The following is a 17318-nucleotide window of genomic DNA, read 5'->3' on the forward strand; positions in this document are numbered from 1 at the left end:
AAAATTGCGGGTTGACCCGACCCACCAGCATTGGGTACGGGTCACTATTTGCTGACCCGTAGGAATGCAGGTCATTTTGACCTGCAACCCGCGTGACCGCGGGTCAACCCGACCCTCCCGTTTGCCAGATCTAATATAGTGTAAGCTCTTATAGTCTACAACCAATGCTAATGACCAACATTGGGTTCCACATGTGGAACTTATGTGCAATCCAAACCGTTGATCTGGTGGACAAATCACCAGGTCACCCACATATGTCCTAGTCGATTAGATTAAGGCGTCAAAAAATCATTAGTTCAGTAGAGTATATCAAGATCCAACCGCCTAGAATCATTTGATCAAGGTGGTACCAACGGCAATGGGCTGCACATGTGTTTCTCGATGGGATGGATCTCCGATCACATCCAATTGGGCCTGATAACATTCTCAAGATTGCTGGATCGACTCAAATTTTGGATCTTGGCAAATGGAAAGAGGACGGACTCCATTGTGGAGTTGCAACTCCGGTCGGGCAGGTTGGTTTCTTTCTTTTTTTTTTTATAGAAAACCCACGATTATTAAACCCGGCCCTACCCCGGATAGTTTCTTTGGTCAGGTCGGATTTTTCCACATTATCGCATTCAACTTCATGCAAACCTACATCTTTTTTATTCCAAAATGTCCTTTCACTCTAAACCTGATTTGTGGTGTTTATTGTTTATTTCTTTTATCCTGCCTTTGGCCATATAGGTGAGGCTTGCTATCCATTTATATTTCTCCAATAAAGCTTCTGCTTTACCATTTAAAAAAACAAATCCTATACACTAACATCAACTTTATAATATGATTGATTAACCATAACTTCCTAATCTGATCATAACACCAATACAACTACAACTGCAACTTATTGGCAGATATACAAACCAAAAATGCGGATGGAATTACTATAGATACCCTCATTTCATTGGGAAAAAAGTTCAAAATTCCATGGGGGAATTCTGTTCAGTGCTCACTCTCCTTGGGGTGAAATAACCATTGGGGACTTTTACCAGATTAATCCATAGTATAAAGATGTGATCTCTGCTCACCCAAAACATTCTTAATTGATGATGTAACAGCGCTAACTCATGACACAAGTTAGTCATATTGGGCAGGGCTGGGGCTGATGTTGCATTCCTCGTCCCCGCATCAAGGAAATTCCCCGTCCCCACTTCGGGGATGGCGGGGAATCCCTATCCCCGCTTTGTGGGGAAAATCTAATCCCCATCCCCGCCCCATACTTTACAGGGAAACGTGTTTAATGGATTTTATTATAGGAAATATTCTACTATACTACTATAGATGCATTTGAGAAAGATATTAGGGAAAATTTAGGAATACCAAACGAAATTTGTTTTAAGGTAAGTGCGGCTATCCAAATTAAAAGCAGCAAACCCAAATTTAATAGTGGAAAATTCAATTTTTTACAGGATTACAGTGTGGGGCAGAGCCAGAGGCATCCGCGTCCCCACTTCTAGGAATTTTTTTTTTCGATCCCCGGGGAATCCCTCCCCGCAGGCGGGGTAGGGCAGGGTGGATCCCCATTTTCATGGGTTTAATTGCCAACCTTAATATCGGGAAATTACTTCATGCAGTTACTGTGAACGATTATGTGATGGGTATCGGCCCATGGAAAAATAAAATAGTGCATGCAATGAACAATTCTTGGATGACACCCACTGACCTTGTTATCGGGTCATTTTTTTTTTAGGAAAACCCACGATCATCAAACCCGGCCCATGGGTTTTTCGGGTCGGGTTGATGCGGGTCATGTAGAACAAAGTTTGCAAAAGAATGTAAAGAACTTTATAAAGGCTTTCAAGAGAGTGTTTTGAGCTTTGAAATTACACAAATTGACATGCCACAAGCTCAGAAAAGGGCCATACTCTGCTTTTTATAGAGCATTTGGTGACTTTTTTGTTGATTTACACCCCTACGGGAATCGGACACTAGCCATTAGACACGATCCAACGCACCAGATCAAGCCCGATCCTACGGTCTAGATCGCACCCGCTCGAGATCACCATCGAATTGAACCGTTTTGATCCAATGGCTAGGATCAAATTGGGAAAAATTTAAGTGCTCCTCGCAACGATGCGAAGTGCACCAAAAAGCACCCTACATCCCATGTCGCGCGCTCACAGACCGCAGGTCCTCCCATGGCTAAAACCCAACGTACAACAAAGCAAGAGATAAAGCTTATATACCCCTTTCCAACTTTCTAAACATCCAATGCGGGACTATCTTTTGTCTCCCAAAAGCTCTTTTCCCTCTCTATCAAAAGCACCCATTTTTTCCAAATAAAAATTATTTTAATTTTTTTTAAAATCTTTTCAAAAATGTTTTTTATTTTATTTTGCAAAATCTCTAAACACAATCCATCGGGAAGACATTGGTAAACCCGATGTACCTTCCATGATGGAAAAATCCCTTGGGGAAGATCTCGCAGTTTCCACGTTGCTCTTGGGGCAAGATTGCCCTCGTTGCTCTGCATGGAGGGGGAGATTGGTAGGGGGGTTCCACTCTCAAGCAAGATCCCACACCGGGAAAGTGTAGAGATGCGGATGGGCTTATAAGGGAATGGGCAACCTCCTCCTGATGGCTAGTTTCTAAGGATGAGCTCAGTAACATACTAACATGGAATTTGTATGGTCCCCTCCATCTGCATTTGTCCTTTCTTGACTCAACATTATGTTCTATCTCTATCATTATCATTGCCATTGTTTGTCTATCGCATTAGAAACGACATAGACCTCGGATTTGTAAGAGGAAAGGCTCGAGTTTTCCTTCATTAGAAAGACGAGATATCGGACTATTCAATCTGATGCAAGACGATTAAAGCAGATTATGAGAATCATTGGTAACCATTTCCAAAGCCAGATTATGAGAATCATGGGTCACCAGATTATATATGAGAATCATAGGTCTGAGGAGATTTGTTTTCTTAAGGAAGCCGAATTTGACAACTACGCCCCAATTTACTCCTAGAGATTCTTGTCCTAAAGGTCGTCTTCCTGTTCCTCCTCGTATAGCCCTCATCGGCTCTATCCGCAAGGAGTACGGACTTTTTGTTTTGTCCTTGGGCTTCTAGCTATGGTTGGACGCACGCACCCATGTATGATGTAGCTGGTTTTGGCAAGGGCGCTCTTCAGTTTAGCATTTCACAGAGAGAGATGGTATGTGGTCAATGTGGAAACGTGATTCATGCAAAAGTACTAATGCTTTCCTGTGAACCATTATCCAAGCTGAGTCCCACCATAGGATATGCGTGCAGCCCCCATCATTTGACATAATAAACACCCATTTGTTTTGAGTTGGACTCGTAATTGGCAGTGCATCACAACAAGTCAACAACGAATCTAATAAGGGAAATGATAAATGCGTAGAGATATGTAGATATAATTAGACCTGGCAAACGGGTGGGCCGGGCCGGGTTAACCCGCGGGTGCGGGTCACACGGGTCGGGTCAGGAAATGACCCGCATTTTTGCAGGTCAGAATTTAGGTGGCCCGCGCGGCCCGCGGGTCACCCGCAAATTCAAACAGTCGTTTATTTTGGGAAATGTTATCACTGGATTTTGATGAGGGTGGTATGGCCGGCATCATGAGATGATTCAAACTGTCCATTAGATGGCCCACAGCCTAAATAGGTTGTGCCCCAAAAATCATTTCAATATGTTGATCCTAACCCTCCGATCTATAGAGGGTAGGATCAAGTGATCAACCCTCTAACATTCAGATCGGAGGGTTGGGATCAACCTATGGTGCCAGCCACAACCTATTCAGGCATCAAACCCTTATAAAAATAGATTAGCATGACAAAATCACCATCCTTTGCATTAGAAAAAAAAAGCCATCTAGCTAGATTAGCATGACAAAATCACCACCCTTAAAAAAGCCAAATGACCCACGGGTTGACCCGACCCGACCCGTGCTTTTGCGGGTTGAGTCACCCGCGGGTCAGTTTTGACGGGTCACTAAAATTTAGACCTGTGCCTGCAAATTTGCGGGTGAGTCTAGTCGACCCGCGGGCACGGGTCGCGTTTGCCAGGTCTAAATACAATATGCTACATATATACTTGTCTAGAGCTTACTTCCTTTCTTTTTTCTATATTTACTAATGTAAATCACATTGCTGTAAGGTTTATATGTAGTAAAATGCTCATCAAATGAATGCTTTGGACAGTTGTGTAGAAACTCTTTTCTCTTATGATAATAATACGGGGCTGGTCAGTCGCATGTCAGACCAGCCAACCAGCCAACTCGTGAATGGTACGGAATGCCTTTTCCTATGGACGCTAGCAAATCCCTAATAATATATTTCTTATTTTAATTACTTTCTATGAAAATGTTTACCATATATTATTAATATAGGGAGAATGATATCACCACTACTGTATTTTGATGATCACACTCCTCACATTATTAAAAAGTACACTATGGCCCGCACCATAGATTGATCCAAACCATCCATTAGATGGGCCACAGCCTAAATAGGTTGTGCCCCACAAATCATTTCAATAGGTTGATCCTAACCCTCCATTCTATAAAGGGACTGAATATTAGAGGGTAGATCCTAACCCTCTATAGATCAAAGGGTTAGGATCAACTTATGGAAATGATTTTTGGGATACAACCTATTTAGGATGTGCCCATCTAATGGACGGTTTGAATCACCCTATGATGCTGGTCATACCATCCTATGGTGCTTTGACATTTTTTTTTTTCAGTACTATTATACGGGGGAGATGGGACCGGTAGATAGCATGCAAATTGCAAAGAGCTTTCAATCTTTTATTAGGGGATACCATTCACATAAAAAAAAAATGTGGGCCGGCTTAGAACATTCATCATTCATTGAGACCGTGTCGGGGTGAGTGCGCGTACTTCATAGTCTTCGTAATGATTCTTGCTTAGCCTCCCACGGATTGTCCGTGTCATAATGCGTCTTTGTAATGACTCTTGCTTAGCCTCCCACGGATTGTCCGTGTCTTCGACTTCTGATGTGAATGTTCTAAACCTTTCTTTTACCAAAAATAATTCCAAATATTCGAGTGATCGATCTATCCTACCCGTTGAGAGAAGAAGGGGATTTAACCACAGGGTATACTATCCCTATTATCAGAAATTGGAGAAAATTGTGTGGGAGATTAGGAGAGTAAGAAATCAAAAGGAAATAAACAAGCTTGGAAGATGGGTACAAGATTAGAGAAAGAGTGATAAGTAGTGTTTGGTTGTGGGGTAATCTGCGAGAAGATTAGTGGTGTAATTACCAAAATAGAGGGTGAAAGAGAGAAAGGGAAGAGAGACAGAGACTAAGAAAAAGAATCTTCTCCTAATCTCACATCCAAATTCCACCAAAATAGAGGGTGCAAGAGAGAAAGAATCTTCACCTAATCTCCCATCGAAAATCCAGCAGAAGGGAAAAAAAAGACAAACATAATGTCTAGAAGATGTATGGTGGTCAAAAGTGAGTTTTATTTCAAAATGACAACCGAAATGGGAGATATTGGAAAGATAATCTTCCAATTATCTCCCCGAAATGAGCAACCAAAGAGGGAAAATTCATTTTCCAATAAAAAAAATCACAAATGAAAATTTCCATGTATTCATCGAAACAGCATTAAAATACCACTCGATCATGCGTCAAAAGTGATGTCAACCCCCACCCCCCCTGTCATGACTCTTGACTCCCAATATAAACGTCAAAACAGACACTGAGGAAACGAGAGAGAGAGAGAGAGAGAGAGAGAGAGGCAATGAAGCCCAACGGCTCACATATCCTGGTCTTCCCTTATCCTGCGCAGGGGCACATGATACCCCTCCTAGACCTCTCCCACCTGCTAGCACTCCAAGGTTTATCCATCACCATCCTCGTCACCCCAAAAAACCTCCCTCTACTCCAACCTCTTCTCTCAACATGCCCTTCCATCCAAACTTTGGTACTTCCCTTCCCAAACTACCCCTCTATCCCTCCCGGCGTAGAAAACGCCAAAGATATGCCCGGAAACTCCTTCTCTTCTATGATGCATGCCCTGGGCGAACTTTACAATCCTCTCCACCAATGGTTTGAGGCCCACCCTTCTCCCCCAATTGCCATCCTCTCAGATTTCTTCCTAGGCTGGACCCACCACCTAGCCCTCCAGCTCGGCATTCCACGTGTCGTTTTCTCCCCGTCTGGGGCCCTCATGTTATGCCTAATCCACCGCCTGTGGCGCGATAAGCCCAAGCGAGATGCTGACTCAGACGATCCCAATTTCCCAATTTCCTTCCCTGAAATTCCTAATTCCCCGATTTACCCCTGGTATCAGATTTCATCCGTGTTTAGGAGCTATAAAGAAGGAGACCCAGTTTCGGAATTTATAAAAGAGGGCATGAGGGCCAACGTGGCGAGTTGGGGGACTGTGGTGAATACGTTTGGCGAGTTGGAAGGGATGTATGTGGACCACATGAAGAAGGTGATGGGGCATCCACGTGTCTGGGCGGTGGGGCCTCTTGTTCCAGTGGGGCCCAGTGACCGAGGCGGGTCGAGCTCGATCGAATCGGACGAGTTGCTGAGTTGGCTCGACGAGTCAAAGGAGGGTTCGGTGGTGTACGTGTGCTTTGGAAGCCTAGCGGTGCTGAATAACCGTCAGATGGATGCACTCGCAGAGGGTTTAGAACGCAGTGGGGCCCGGTTCTTGTGGTGTGTCAAGGGGGCCACTGTGGGACACGTGGAGGGTGAGTACGGGGTGGTCCCAGCTGGGTTTGAGGAACGTGTGGAAGGGAGGGGTTTGGTGATCAAGGGGTGGGCCCCGCAAGTGATGATACTGAGTCATAGATCTGTGGGCGCGTTCTTGACTCACTGTGGGTGGAACTCGGTGCTTGAAGCAATCTTGGCTGGGGTGCCGATGCTGACGTGGCCGATGGGTGCAGACCAGTTTGTGGACGCTAGGCTTTTGATAGAGGATATGGGCGTTGGGGTTAGTGTGTGTGAGGGTGCGGATACCGTTCCTGACTCGGCTGAGTTGGCTAGGATCGTTGCGAACTCGGTTGGGGGGAGCGAGTCAATGAGGATCCGAGCCAGGGAGCTGAAGGAGGCTGCGTTGAGTGCCGTGAAAGAAGGTGGGAGTTCTTGGAAGGATTTAGGTGGATTGGTGGAGGAGTTGGGTGCGCTAGAGGCTAAGTAGATGACAAAATAGAAGTGTTAGTACCACAAGAAAGAAAGGGGGCTGATTAATCTCAAATTATTTTTCCAAAGTCGTGAGTGTTGATTATGGTTTCCATTATGCTTCAAATGCTTTTTAGCTTTTACGATTTGGTTTTGTTTTGGCTGCAACGAAAAGAAATGATATGGGCTCTTGTTTGACTTGATTAATTATTTCATGTTTTCCTCCAAGTTCTACCGTTATTGGCACTACCGTGTTCGTATAATGGTGCGAACTCCCCTTGTTTTTTTTATTTTTTAATTTTATGACACCTTTGACAGCTGGTTAAATAATAGACATGCAAGTAAAATAGGAATGATGGACACATGGGGAGTCTATTTAGAGAGAGAAAGAGGAGAGAGAGACACATGGGGAGTCGATTTATCATATTAGGAGGTCGATTTATCACTGCCCTTTTAGTTTTCACGATTTGGTTTTGTTTTGGCTTGTGCGATGAGGAGTGCCTTCATCAAAATACAGTAGTGCTGATAACATTTCCCTACTAATATATAACTATTAATGCCCCAGTATAGTCTTTGGTTGTTGCACCATCTATTTTAGGCCTTGACAACAGATTGGGAGTCAAAAACCAATTATCGGACGTGATTTTGAGTCCAATAATCAGTTTTGGACTCACAATCGATTGTCAGAATCTAAAACGAACAAGCCCTTAGTGACACTAGTAGATCACTAATTGGTATAAAGATCCATTATTGTTTGGCTGTTAGGCCACTTCAGACGAGTTAAATAAATAAGACCAAATCTGTTGAAAAGTGAACCTGTTGCTGGTCTCTCATGCAAAATGCATTCTGCTATGGTCCCTAGCAAATCTATATATCTCATCTTTATTTGTTTTTGGCCAGTGGACCCTGGACCCTGGACCCTTCATCTTCGCCTCACCAGTGTTCTCTGCTTATTGCTATTATTTTTTCTACAGTTAGTTCCTATACGTAGGCCCATCGTTTTTATTGAATGGACCCACCATCTTAGCCCTGCCGGTAGAACATTCACCACTACACACGCCGGGTTCATTGTTTGTTTTGCGTGATCCTAAGTCCTAACCCCCTGATATATGTTTTCCTGTGATGTCCGCAAATAGCTGCATGATCCTAACCCTCTGATAGATAGAATGATGGGACCATAAAGAAGCCTCTACTGATCAGAAGGTTGGGATCAACGTATGGAGATAAGTTTTGGAGCACTACGTTGTGGCCCAAGAAATGAATGGTTTGGATCAATGAACAAGGTGTGTCCCACGATATTTTAAAAAAAATGCAAAATTACAGTGTGGACAACCAATAAAAGTATGGGAGATTTTAGCACAGGCTCGCTTTTCAATAAATTTTGTCTTCATTCATGAGGGGGCTGCTCCAACATGCCTTCCGCGATGGACACGCTAGCAAATCCATTAATAATATGGTTATAATAAGTAATATATTGAAATTTTTAATAGGTTAAGTAGATATAATATTTTATTTCCATTCAAGAAACTTGCTAGGGATTTGCTAGCGTCCATCGCAGAAGGCATTTCCCTTAGGGGTGCAACTCGGGTTGATTTTTTGGAACTTGGGTTGAGCTTTTGCCTTGAAATCGGGTCGGGTTCGGGTTGATTCCAATTCATTTTTTAGCAAAACCTCAACCCGACCTGACCCAAGTTTCACCCTTAATTTCGCGGATGGCCTGTTGCATGTGAGAGCAACCACACCGGCTCACTTTTCAGCAGATTTTGTCTTCATGCAACAGGCCATCCGCGAAACCTTATGCGATGGACCCTAGTAAATCCCAACTTTTTATTAGGATGGGTAAAACTCAAAACATTCAGTATTTGTAAAGTTGTAGTCGTAATATCCAGGAAAGGAAAAAAGATAAAAGAGATCTAGAAGTGTCTTAGAGAATCCTGAATTATTAGGAAACCGAGACATGTCCGACATGGATTCTTCGCCTATTTAGAAGAATTCATGTAACGTGGCTTGGCAACCACGTATTGGGTTCAAGTGCCATAGCAATACATGCACAATACATACACAATACATACACAAGAATTCATACACAATACATCCCCCATATTGTGTATGTTCAGACCAGTGTTTCAAAACTGGTTGCAGGTCAAAATGCGGCCAAATCAAATCTAAGTCGATCCAATGTGGTCCAGTACTTGGTTGACGGGGCTGAGAACTCGGTTGACACGGTTATAATTTAGGAGAGTCAAATGAGTTTTGGTTGACTTTGTAGGGCAAAACACAGACTCGGACAATAACACGACCAAGGTAAAAAGGATTCGACTCAGGAAAGTCCACGATGGTAAGAGGTTTGAAACTATGGTTCAGACCTGATTGTTGGCATGGATGTTTTTAAAATATGGCTCACCTAATTGTTTGCGTGGATGCTTTGAAACTATGGTTCAGACTCAATTGTTGCCTTGGCCCTGCCTCAATTGAGATTTTCTTTTCTATAGAACAAATGAACAGATACTCATCTCAGTGTTTCATGACAGAAAGACTGACCTCAATCTTTCTCGACTCTCTGGCCCTTTGTCAACTAAATTTATCAATGCTTATGTAGAAAATCCAATTCTGAAATTTGAAGCATCATTGAATTGTATCTTTTACAGTATTCTGCTCTATTTCTTGGATGCTTATTTAGTGTTCTTGAAGGCGTAATTTTGTGACCCTGCCATTGTTACTTTTCACAGTTTTTAAGTCACTAACAACTTAGAGGTAGCATAGCTATGCAAATGCATTGAGCACAATGTATAGCGTAATTTTGTGACCCTGCCATCCTATTTGTTGTTTTCCATCTGCCTTGTGCCTTTACTTCTGAAATAAGAGTTACCGCAGGTAACAAGGGTGTTTCTTGAAAATGAGCAGAGGACTTAAAAAAGCAAAAGAAGTTGTCAAAGGCATCTAATTTATGGGAAACAGGAGCAAAAATCTGTTTCCGCATTCGTTTTGGGGATTCCATGTGAAAGCAAAGATCCCACATAGGAAAAGTATATGGATGTGGAAGGGATTATAAGGACTTGGGCACCCTCTCCTTAACAGCTAGCTTTTAGGGGTGAGTTCTACCCAAGTCCCAACAGTTCTACTTATATGTACTTATCGATCCCTTTACAAAGGGAAAGATTTGTCGTTTTCCAACAATGACAACTAGTGCGTCCTTACAAAGGGGGTTGCAGTGATCAGGCCACTGATTATTTGACTCATAATTAAACGTAAATATTCCATGCTATATTTTTTCATGGTGGCCAAACATGGGGCTAGAAAATTCAAGATTTCTGTAACAGTGAACACTTAACTCTGTATTTCATGTGTATACCATAGTGTCGCCATAGAAAGACCTGGATTGGGATTTGGGATCGTAAACCCTAAAATTAGATTTCGAAATTTTGAATGAAGATCCAAATCTCAATCCAATGTATATCAAATTAAGTTAAATTTTCAGTTTAGTAATCAAAAAGGAAATTTGATATTTAGACAGAGGAACTTCTATACTTGCCTTTATACTAAATAAAAGTTTGGTATTTCAAAATAAAAGAGAGTTATTTTCCTATGCTAGAGTTGTGAGTTTAACTAAGGCTCAGCATTTTCTTCATTTAAAGGTTGAGCGTTGTTGATCGGAGGCTTGCGAGGAGGGTCATCCTTATAGTCCATACTCACCATGTTCATAGTCTCAATGGCGCCCTGCAGAAGCTTTTCTGATTCAACTGTCTCAGAAAGATCATTGGTTGAAGTGGCCTCAAAGGCATGAGAGTTAAGTTGTGGGCTATTTGGGAGATCAGTTCTCTTTCTTTGGACAGCATATAGTGTCTTTGGATTCAGCTTGTTGCCACTTTTCTGTGATGTTCATAAGAAGAACCATATGTTAGATTGGAATAGGCAACACAATCTATATATACAAGCAAAATTCTATTTAAGAGTACCAAGATATAGTCTGTGTAAACTTAGTTGTGCATTGGTGGATGTTTTGTATGAGAAAGATACCTTATCATCCATCCCGGTTTGTGATTGTCCAAATGGCTTGTTTGAAGCATTCTTACCCTTTCCTGCATCCAAACAATTAAGTATTCAAATATTCAAATGGAACCATAAGCCTCTCCTTTGTCCCAACAGCCCACATTCTAAAGCTGGCACTATGACAATATGAACATTTCCATTGCAGGAAAATCATTAAACCCACTCTAAATTATAAGACCATGCAAGTTCAAAAAAGCAACCCAGTTAAAAACATATGAACAGAAAGCTTCTCAGTATATATATTCCTTTAAACACCAAAACTCAATTTCATACATACATTCACTTGTTTTCACTTGCACATATATAGAAACAAAAAGAACCATAAAGGGCTTTTCCTCAATTATTCTTGGGTGGGTGGGGTTTTGGCACGTTATAATCAGCACTAAACGCAATATGACCAACCGCATGGACTTTCATAGGAAGAAGACTTCTAACTCTCAATTTACATGCTACACTGAACTCCCCCTTCTTTTCATGTTCACTCATTCCAACAGAATGGGTTGCACCTGAAATCTTTGAAGCATCTTTATTCACCAATTCCTCTTTCATCTCCTTCCTTAACACATTGTCCACCGCCATTTTCCTTCCTTTAAGCCATTTTTTATCATTGCTAGCGTCAACATCGCCCGAAAGTTCCTGAAAACATGTTTGATTCAATACAAAAACCTCCCCACAAGATAAAATTTTATGCTAAGAACAATCATGCATGAAAAAACCTAGCTACCTGATTAGCTGCCGAATAGCCATTATTCACCACAAACCGATAGTTATCCGCCGTTGACGCAGCCTCTGTTACAACTAAAATGAGTTAAGTACATCACTATAATCTTCCATAGAAACCCATTGCCACAAATGCACAAAGAAGAAGAAAAGAATACCTTGGTGGGTATGTGCAATGGAGTCCTTCACAGCAAGAATAACCAACAAAATCCCTAATAATAAGCTTGTGAACCTTATGGGTATCATGTTTGCTTTCCTTGTATCTTTGATGCGCAACAAAAGAGAAGGAAGATGTAACAGGGTGGGTGGGTTTTTATAAGCCCAAGCTAAGTCAAAGCTAGGGTTCCAAGATCGCCTTTATTTTATTTTGTCGTGTTGGATTCAAATAGGACTTTGGAAGAACTCAAAAAAGTGTAGTGTTTCAAAGCTTGAGAAGTTGAATGTGGTTTTTTTGGGGTTGTTTGAACTGTAAAGGGGATTTTGTGTGTGTAACAGCGTGGAATGGAAGATACGGGTGTTCTGAGCCTGTCTGCCGCCATGCATGCAACGAGGAGGGTGAAAATGGTGTACCCACCAAAACCTCGAATTTCGATACTTACATTATATTATTGGACTCTAGTTCCCATATCAACATATGTTTTAGGGCTTTAATTAAGGCTTCTGGTATTAGTGGAAATGAGACATGAAAGTGAGGTTGGTGTAAGTTTGAAGAGAGAATCACAAGGCCCCCAACTTGTCTTTGGCACAGTTTCTTATGGTAGTGGAAGCTAAGGTGGCAAGCTTAGCATGTTTCTAATGGAAATTAGTGTGAAGAGATGAGTATTTTTCATACTAAACCTGTCATTGTTGGCCATCTTGACCTTGGTTTGACTTTGACTAGGTTGGGTTCAAGAGGTAATCGTACGTTACATTTCTCACAAAATTAAAATATAAATAGCATAATTTGTATGAAAAATTATTGCATAAAAGAATTTAGTATGAATGCTTGCGACGAGAAAACATTTCATAAAACTTTTTATTTTTATTTTTATCGGTAAGCTGGGGATAGGCAGGACCCGTACCAGAATTCATAAAACACTTAGACTCTAGCAATAGATTGATTTTTTATTCTTCTTCTTTTACCTACCCTATCACATGCTTTCCTCAGTCAAGACGTACCCTCTCAAATCTCTCTCTCACCAGCCCTCCTTAACTTCTCTCACCTTGGTTAAATAAATATTCCATGATTTTTTTCATCGCTGCCAAACATGCCTTAAAATGATATTTCATTGTGACCCTAACAGATGGGTGAAACCTGCTTGCCTTGAGAGGTTATAAGGTTTTGGATGTTAATGGGGAATAAATACCTTGGATTCTATCTTGTATTGGTTGTAAGTGACTCATTTGAGACCCTTTAGACATGTTTAGTAGCTAAAAATGTTATTAAAAGACTAATTGGTTATTATCGAAAGAAAAGGCTCTTAGCTTAAGGTAATATGCATTTGGATATTGCAATTCGGGTGTCCTTTTTTTTATTGTAATATATGGGTGAAAATGAAATTGCAAAATACCTAAATTGCAATTTGGGTGCTCATTTATCCACCTAAACAAATGCTGAATTGCTGTTTTTTTATTTGGAAAAATGAAGGAAATATATTAGCAAAAAGTTTGAGTTTATAAATAAACTAACGAGGTTCTTGATTATAGTTCTCATGGCTCTGTTTGGTTGCCGGGTTTTTTTTGTTCCTGGGAGTTATTTGGGAGAGTAAGTTAAATTTTGGTCCCATCCCATGTTTGGTTGCCTTTTAACACTAGGTTTATTTTAATCCCACTCTTGTAATGATTACTTGTGGGTGAATTTTTTAATCCCACTTTTGTAATGATTGCCTTTTCATCCCATCCCAAGATAACCCCAGGAACAAAAATAAACTCAGGAACCAAAAATAAGCTTGAGAAGAATTTTTTTTTCTACCCAACAGTTCAAGCAACCAAACAAAGGTTTTTTTTTTTCCCACCATAATCCGGTCAACCAAACATGGGATTTTTATTTTACCCGGATACTTCTAAGACTTTTTTTTCCTCACCTATCTCCCAGGAAATTTTTTTCTCCCACATAACTCCCAGGAACAAAAAAAACCAGCAACCAAACAAGATTAGAATATTCTTCTTTTTATTACATGCTTCACCCAGTCCGTTGATAGCTAAATCAAACGGTCAGTTACTTTGTTTGGATGTGTGTGTTTTTCTTAAGATTAAATAGAGAAAGTTTCTTTGTTTGTTTGTGTGTGTGTGTGTTTTTTCCCCTAGGGAAGCAAATGTCAAAAAAAGCCAGCTGATTTATATGAATTGTTAACTTTATTTAGTAAAGATGACAGCAAAACGAGGTTGAATTTGTAAGGAGAGGCACTTAATTTTTTTCTTCAAGGGCTTCAGAGAGAGAGAGAGAGAGAGTTTTCTTTCTCTACTTAAGCAAAAGTAGGACAAGGTCAGCTGATTTATATTAATTGTTAGCTTTGTTTAGGAAAGATGACAGAAAAAATGGTTGAATTTGTTACCAAAGGCTCTTTAAGTCAAATTTAGCTTTGTTTAGGAAAGATGGCAGAAAAAATGGTTGAATTTGTTACCAAAGGCTCTTTAAGTCAAATTTTCTTCAAGGGCTTGTGTGTGTGTGTGTGTGTGTGTGAGAGAGAGAGAGAGAGAGAGAGAGAGAGAGAGAGAGAGAGAGAGAGAGAGAGAGAGAGAGAGAGAGAGAGAGAGAGAGAGTGGTGGGTAGGAAGCATAGTTGGCAAAGGGGCATGAGCATGAAATTAAGAGCTCAAGAGACATGAGCAAGTGATTATTACCTAGAATCACTAACCCATCATCATCATTAAACACTAAAACAAGTATTATATTAACTTTAGGGTTTGGGGATGGAAAGAGTTTAGAACACGAGGGCGTGCCCTCCAATACTATATTAGTGGGTGCCCCTTGTGAAGTGTGTCAACTGTTACTAAGTCGGTTTGAAATGCCCTATTTGGAAAATCATTTCCATTTGCTTAACAATGGCCACCACATGTCTAGCGTGCAAACCAAAGCGTGAAAACCTAGCGAACAATTTTATCTCGAAAACGGGGTTTTATTTGATACGTGGACTGTCTTCTACAAAAAGCACAGTGGCCCCATCTATCTAGTTGATCAAAGCTGTACATTTGTTGGTCCCACCATGAACCGGCTGTGCCCCAACTCCATAAGATGATCCTAACCATCTGATATATATGTTGAGTAAAAATGATAGACTCAGCAGGTTTAAAGAAACAACTGTTTACAAGCCTTCACAAATGTAAGGGTTAGTATCATCTTATGGGGGAGATTTTTACTCGGGACAGCCCCTCCCTCGAGTCTAAAAGAGTAGTCAGTGTACACTTTAAAGTTCTGTTTGATCATGATCGAGTGGTGATAAGTGATAACTAGTGTGATCCGCTCTCTACTTAAATGGATCCCATTACTACAACGTTGTCATGAATCACGATCAAAACTAGTGGTGAATTTCATACAAAGATGTGAATGTTTGGCATACACAGAATAGTCAGTGTATACAGTGGATCACTTCTCTCAAAGCATAAGCAAAGGGACTAGGGTAATTTTGCATTGGTAAATGGCAGTAGGCAAGTACTATGTCTCCTTGAGTTGGGTTGTGTTCCTCACTTAGTACCGCATGTGTACGACGATGGAGTCTTTGAGGCTTAGAGATTCTAATTTCGTAAAAGTTACATACATGGAAATAATATATATTACTTTGGAACTGACGCTAGACTTGGACGGTAGTTCAAAGTTCAAACTTCAAAGCCATGAAAATCTTTTTTGGCTTTTGGGGGACGATCACAACACATGGAAGCCACCACCTAACTCTTTTTCTTCACCTTCTCCTCCTCCTTTCTCATTTGATACGTGTATTAGATGTGTAAATCCGGTCAGGTTGGGTCTGATTGAGGCCAACCCAAGGTAGCATTCCCTCAACCCTAAACCGAGCCTAGGGTCAAAGAGGGTCAAGCCTCACCCAACCCGCCTCTAAATCTCTCAACTCTAGCCTGGTCGTCTGACGCGTCTTTTCAAAATGGGTTCGGGTTGTCCTATGGCAGAAGCTAAAAATACAAGAAAAACATTAAACCTTAAAATTATGAAAATCACGATAAAACTATCGGACGGGTCATGTTAGGGTCGGGTCAGTTTTGGCCAAGGTCTCAACTTTAACTCCCCCCAAAATTAATTCGGGTTGGCTTTTCCATCCGAACCTGAGAAAATACCAACCAAAGCCAAGCCAAAATCGGGTCTAATCTGTCCGTACGAGTTGAGTCGACCGAAGTTGCACCCTAGCGTGCATAGACCCTTGACTATCGATATGTATTTAAAGTACCACATATATATATGCACAAAAAAAAAAGGCAGCCTAGTGCAGGCTCCCACCATTGCAGGGTACGTCTAGCCCTACCCATATATGTGCACTATTTTAAAAATACAGTGGGGCCCATATTATTTGCTGATCATATCCCTCAGTTCTGTAGAGAGATGACACATTATAGATAACTCTATAGATCGAAGGATTGAGATCATCCTATAGAGATGATTTTGGGGGCACAACCTACTTACCTCGCGCCCAACAAATGAATGGTTTGGATCAACAAATATTAATGTGGGCTCACTATATATATATATATATATGAGAGAAGAGAAGGTACTCCATGGAGTAGATAACTTATCTACTCCCTACTTTAAAATAACAGTTGGGGCTACATTGTTTGGATGATCCAAAGCATTCATTTGATGCGCCCTCACATAGATAGGGTGTGCCCAAAAAATCAGCTCGATAAGATCATCTTAACCCTATGAACTGTGGGGGCAAAAAATGGACAGATTTGTGCAGGTTTATACACGTCCATTTTTGCCTCCATAGTTCATAGGGTTAGGATGATCCTATCGAGCTGATTTTTTGGGCACATATCTATGTGAGGGCCCATCAAATGAATGCTTTTGATCACCCAAACAATGTGGCCCCAACTGTTATTTTAAGGTAGGGAGTAGATAAGTAATCTACTCCAGGGAGTACCTTCTCTCTCTCTCTCTCTCTCTCTCTCTCTCTCTCTATATATATATATATATATATATATATATATATATATATATATATATATATATATACACACACACACAATTACGTGCAGACACCATATAATTTAACACCTCTAACGGCTCCCGACCCTTGTAAACATTCAACCGGTTCGCATATATTTTTATAAAATATTAATTTTTTATTTCTGTACAGAATTTCAGTGAAAATTACCAAAATTTCAGCCCAAAAAACCGGCATTTCAGGCGCTTCTACCAATTTCAGTTTGAGTGAGGACCGAAGTTAGACCAGAAAA

The 17318-nt window shown here is 40.9% G+C and overlaps 2 protein-coding genes across 3 annotated transcripts; one reads left to right on the plus strand and one right to left on the minus strand.

Moving 5' to 3' along the window:
* The first annotated feature begins 5719 nt into the window (after positions 1-5719).
* Positions 5720-7374, plus strand: UGT89B1 (UDP-glucosyl transferase 89B1). Its single transcript, XM_077381539.1, has one exon. The coding sequence runs from the start codon at positions 5777-5779 to the stop codon at positions 7184-7186; it is 1410 nt and encodes a 469-aa protein (XP_077237654.1). The 5' UTR covers positions 5720-5776; the 3' UTR covers positions 7187-7374.
* A 3314-nt stretch (positions 7375-10688) lies between these two features.
* On the minus strand, positions 10689-12436 carry LOC143878210 (uncharacterized). Of its 2 annotated transcripts, none has more exons than XM_077380512.1 (5): positions 12096-12436; positions 11942-12006; positions 11724-11853; positions 11185-11246; positions 10689-11037 (listed from the first exon to the last, which is right to left on the minus strand). In XM_077380512.1, exons 1-5 carry the CDS (start codon positions 12181-12183, stop codon positions 10774-10776), a joined length of 609 nt encoding a protein of 202 aa, XP_077236627.1. In that variant the 5' UTR covers positions 12184-12436; the 3' UTR covers positions 10689-10773. The 2 variants fall into 2 exon arrangements, with proteins under 2 accessions (XP_077236627.1, XP_077236626.1); XM_077380511.1 differs by having other exon boundaries at positions 11942-12015.
* Positions 12437-17318: the final 4882 nt, after the last annotated feature.

Source organism: Tasmannia lanceolata, unplaced genomic scaffold, assembly GCF_043159265.1.
Source record: "Tasmannia lanceolata isolate RefF3 unplaced genomic scaffold, GAP_Taslan_0.1 ptg000006l, whole genome shotgun sequence".
Lineage (NCBI taxonomy): Eukaryota > Viridiplantae > Streptophyta > Magnoliopsida > Canellales > Winteraceae > Tasmannia > Tasmannia lanceolata.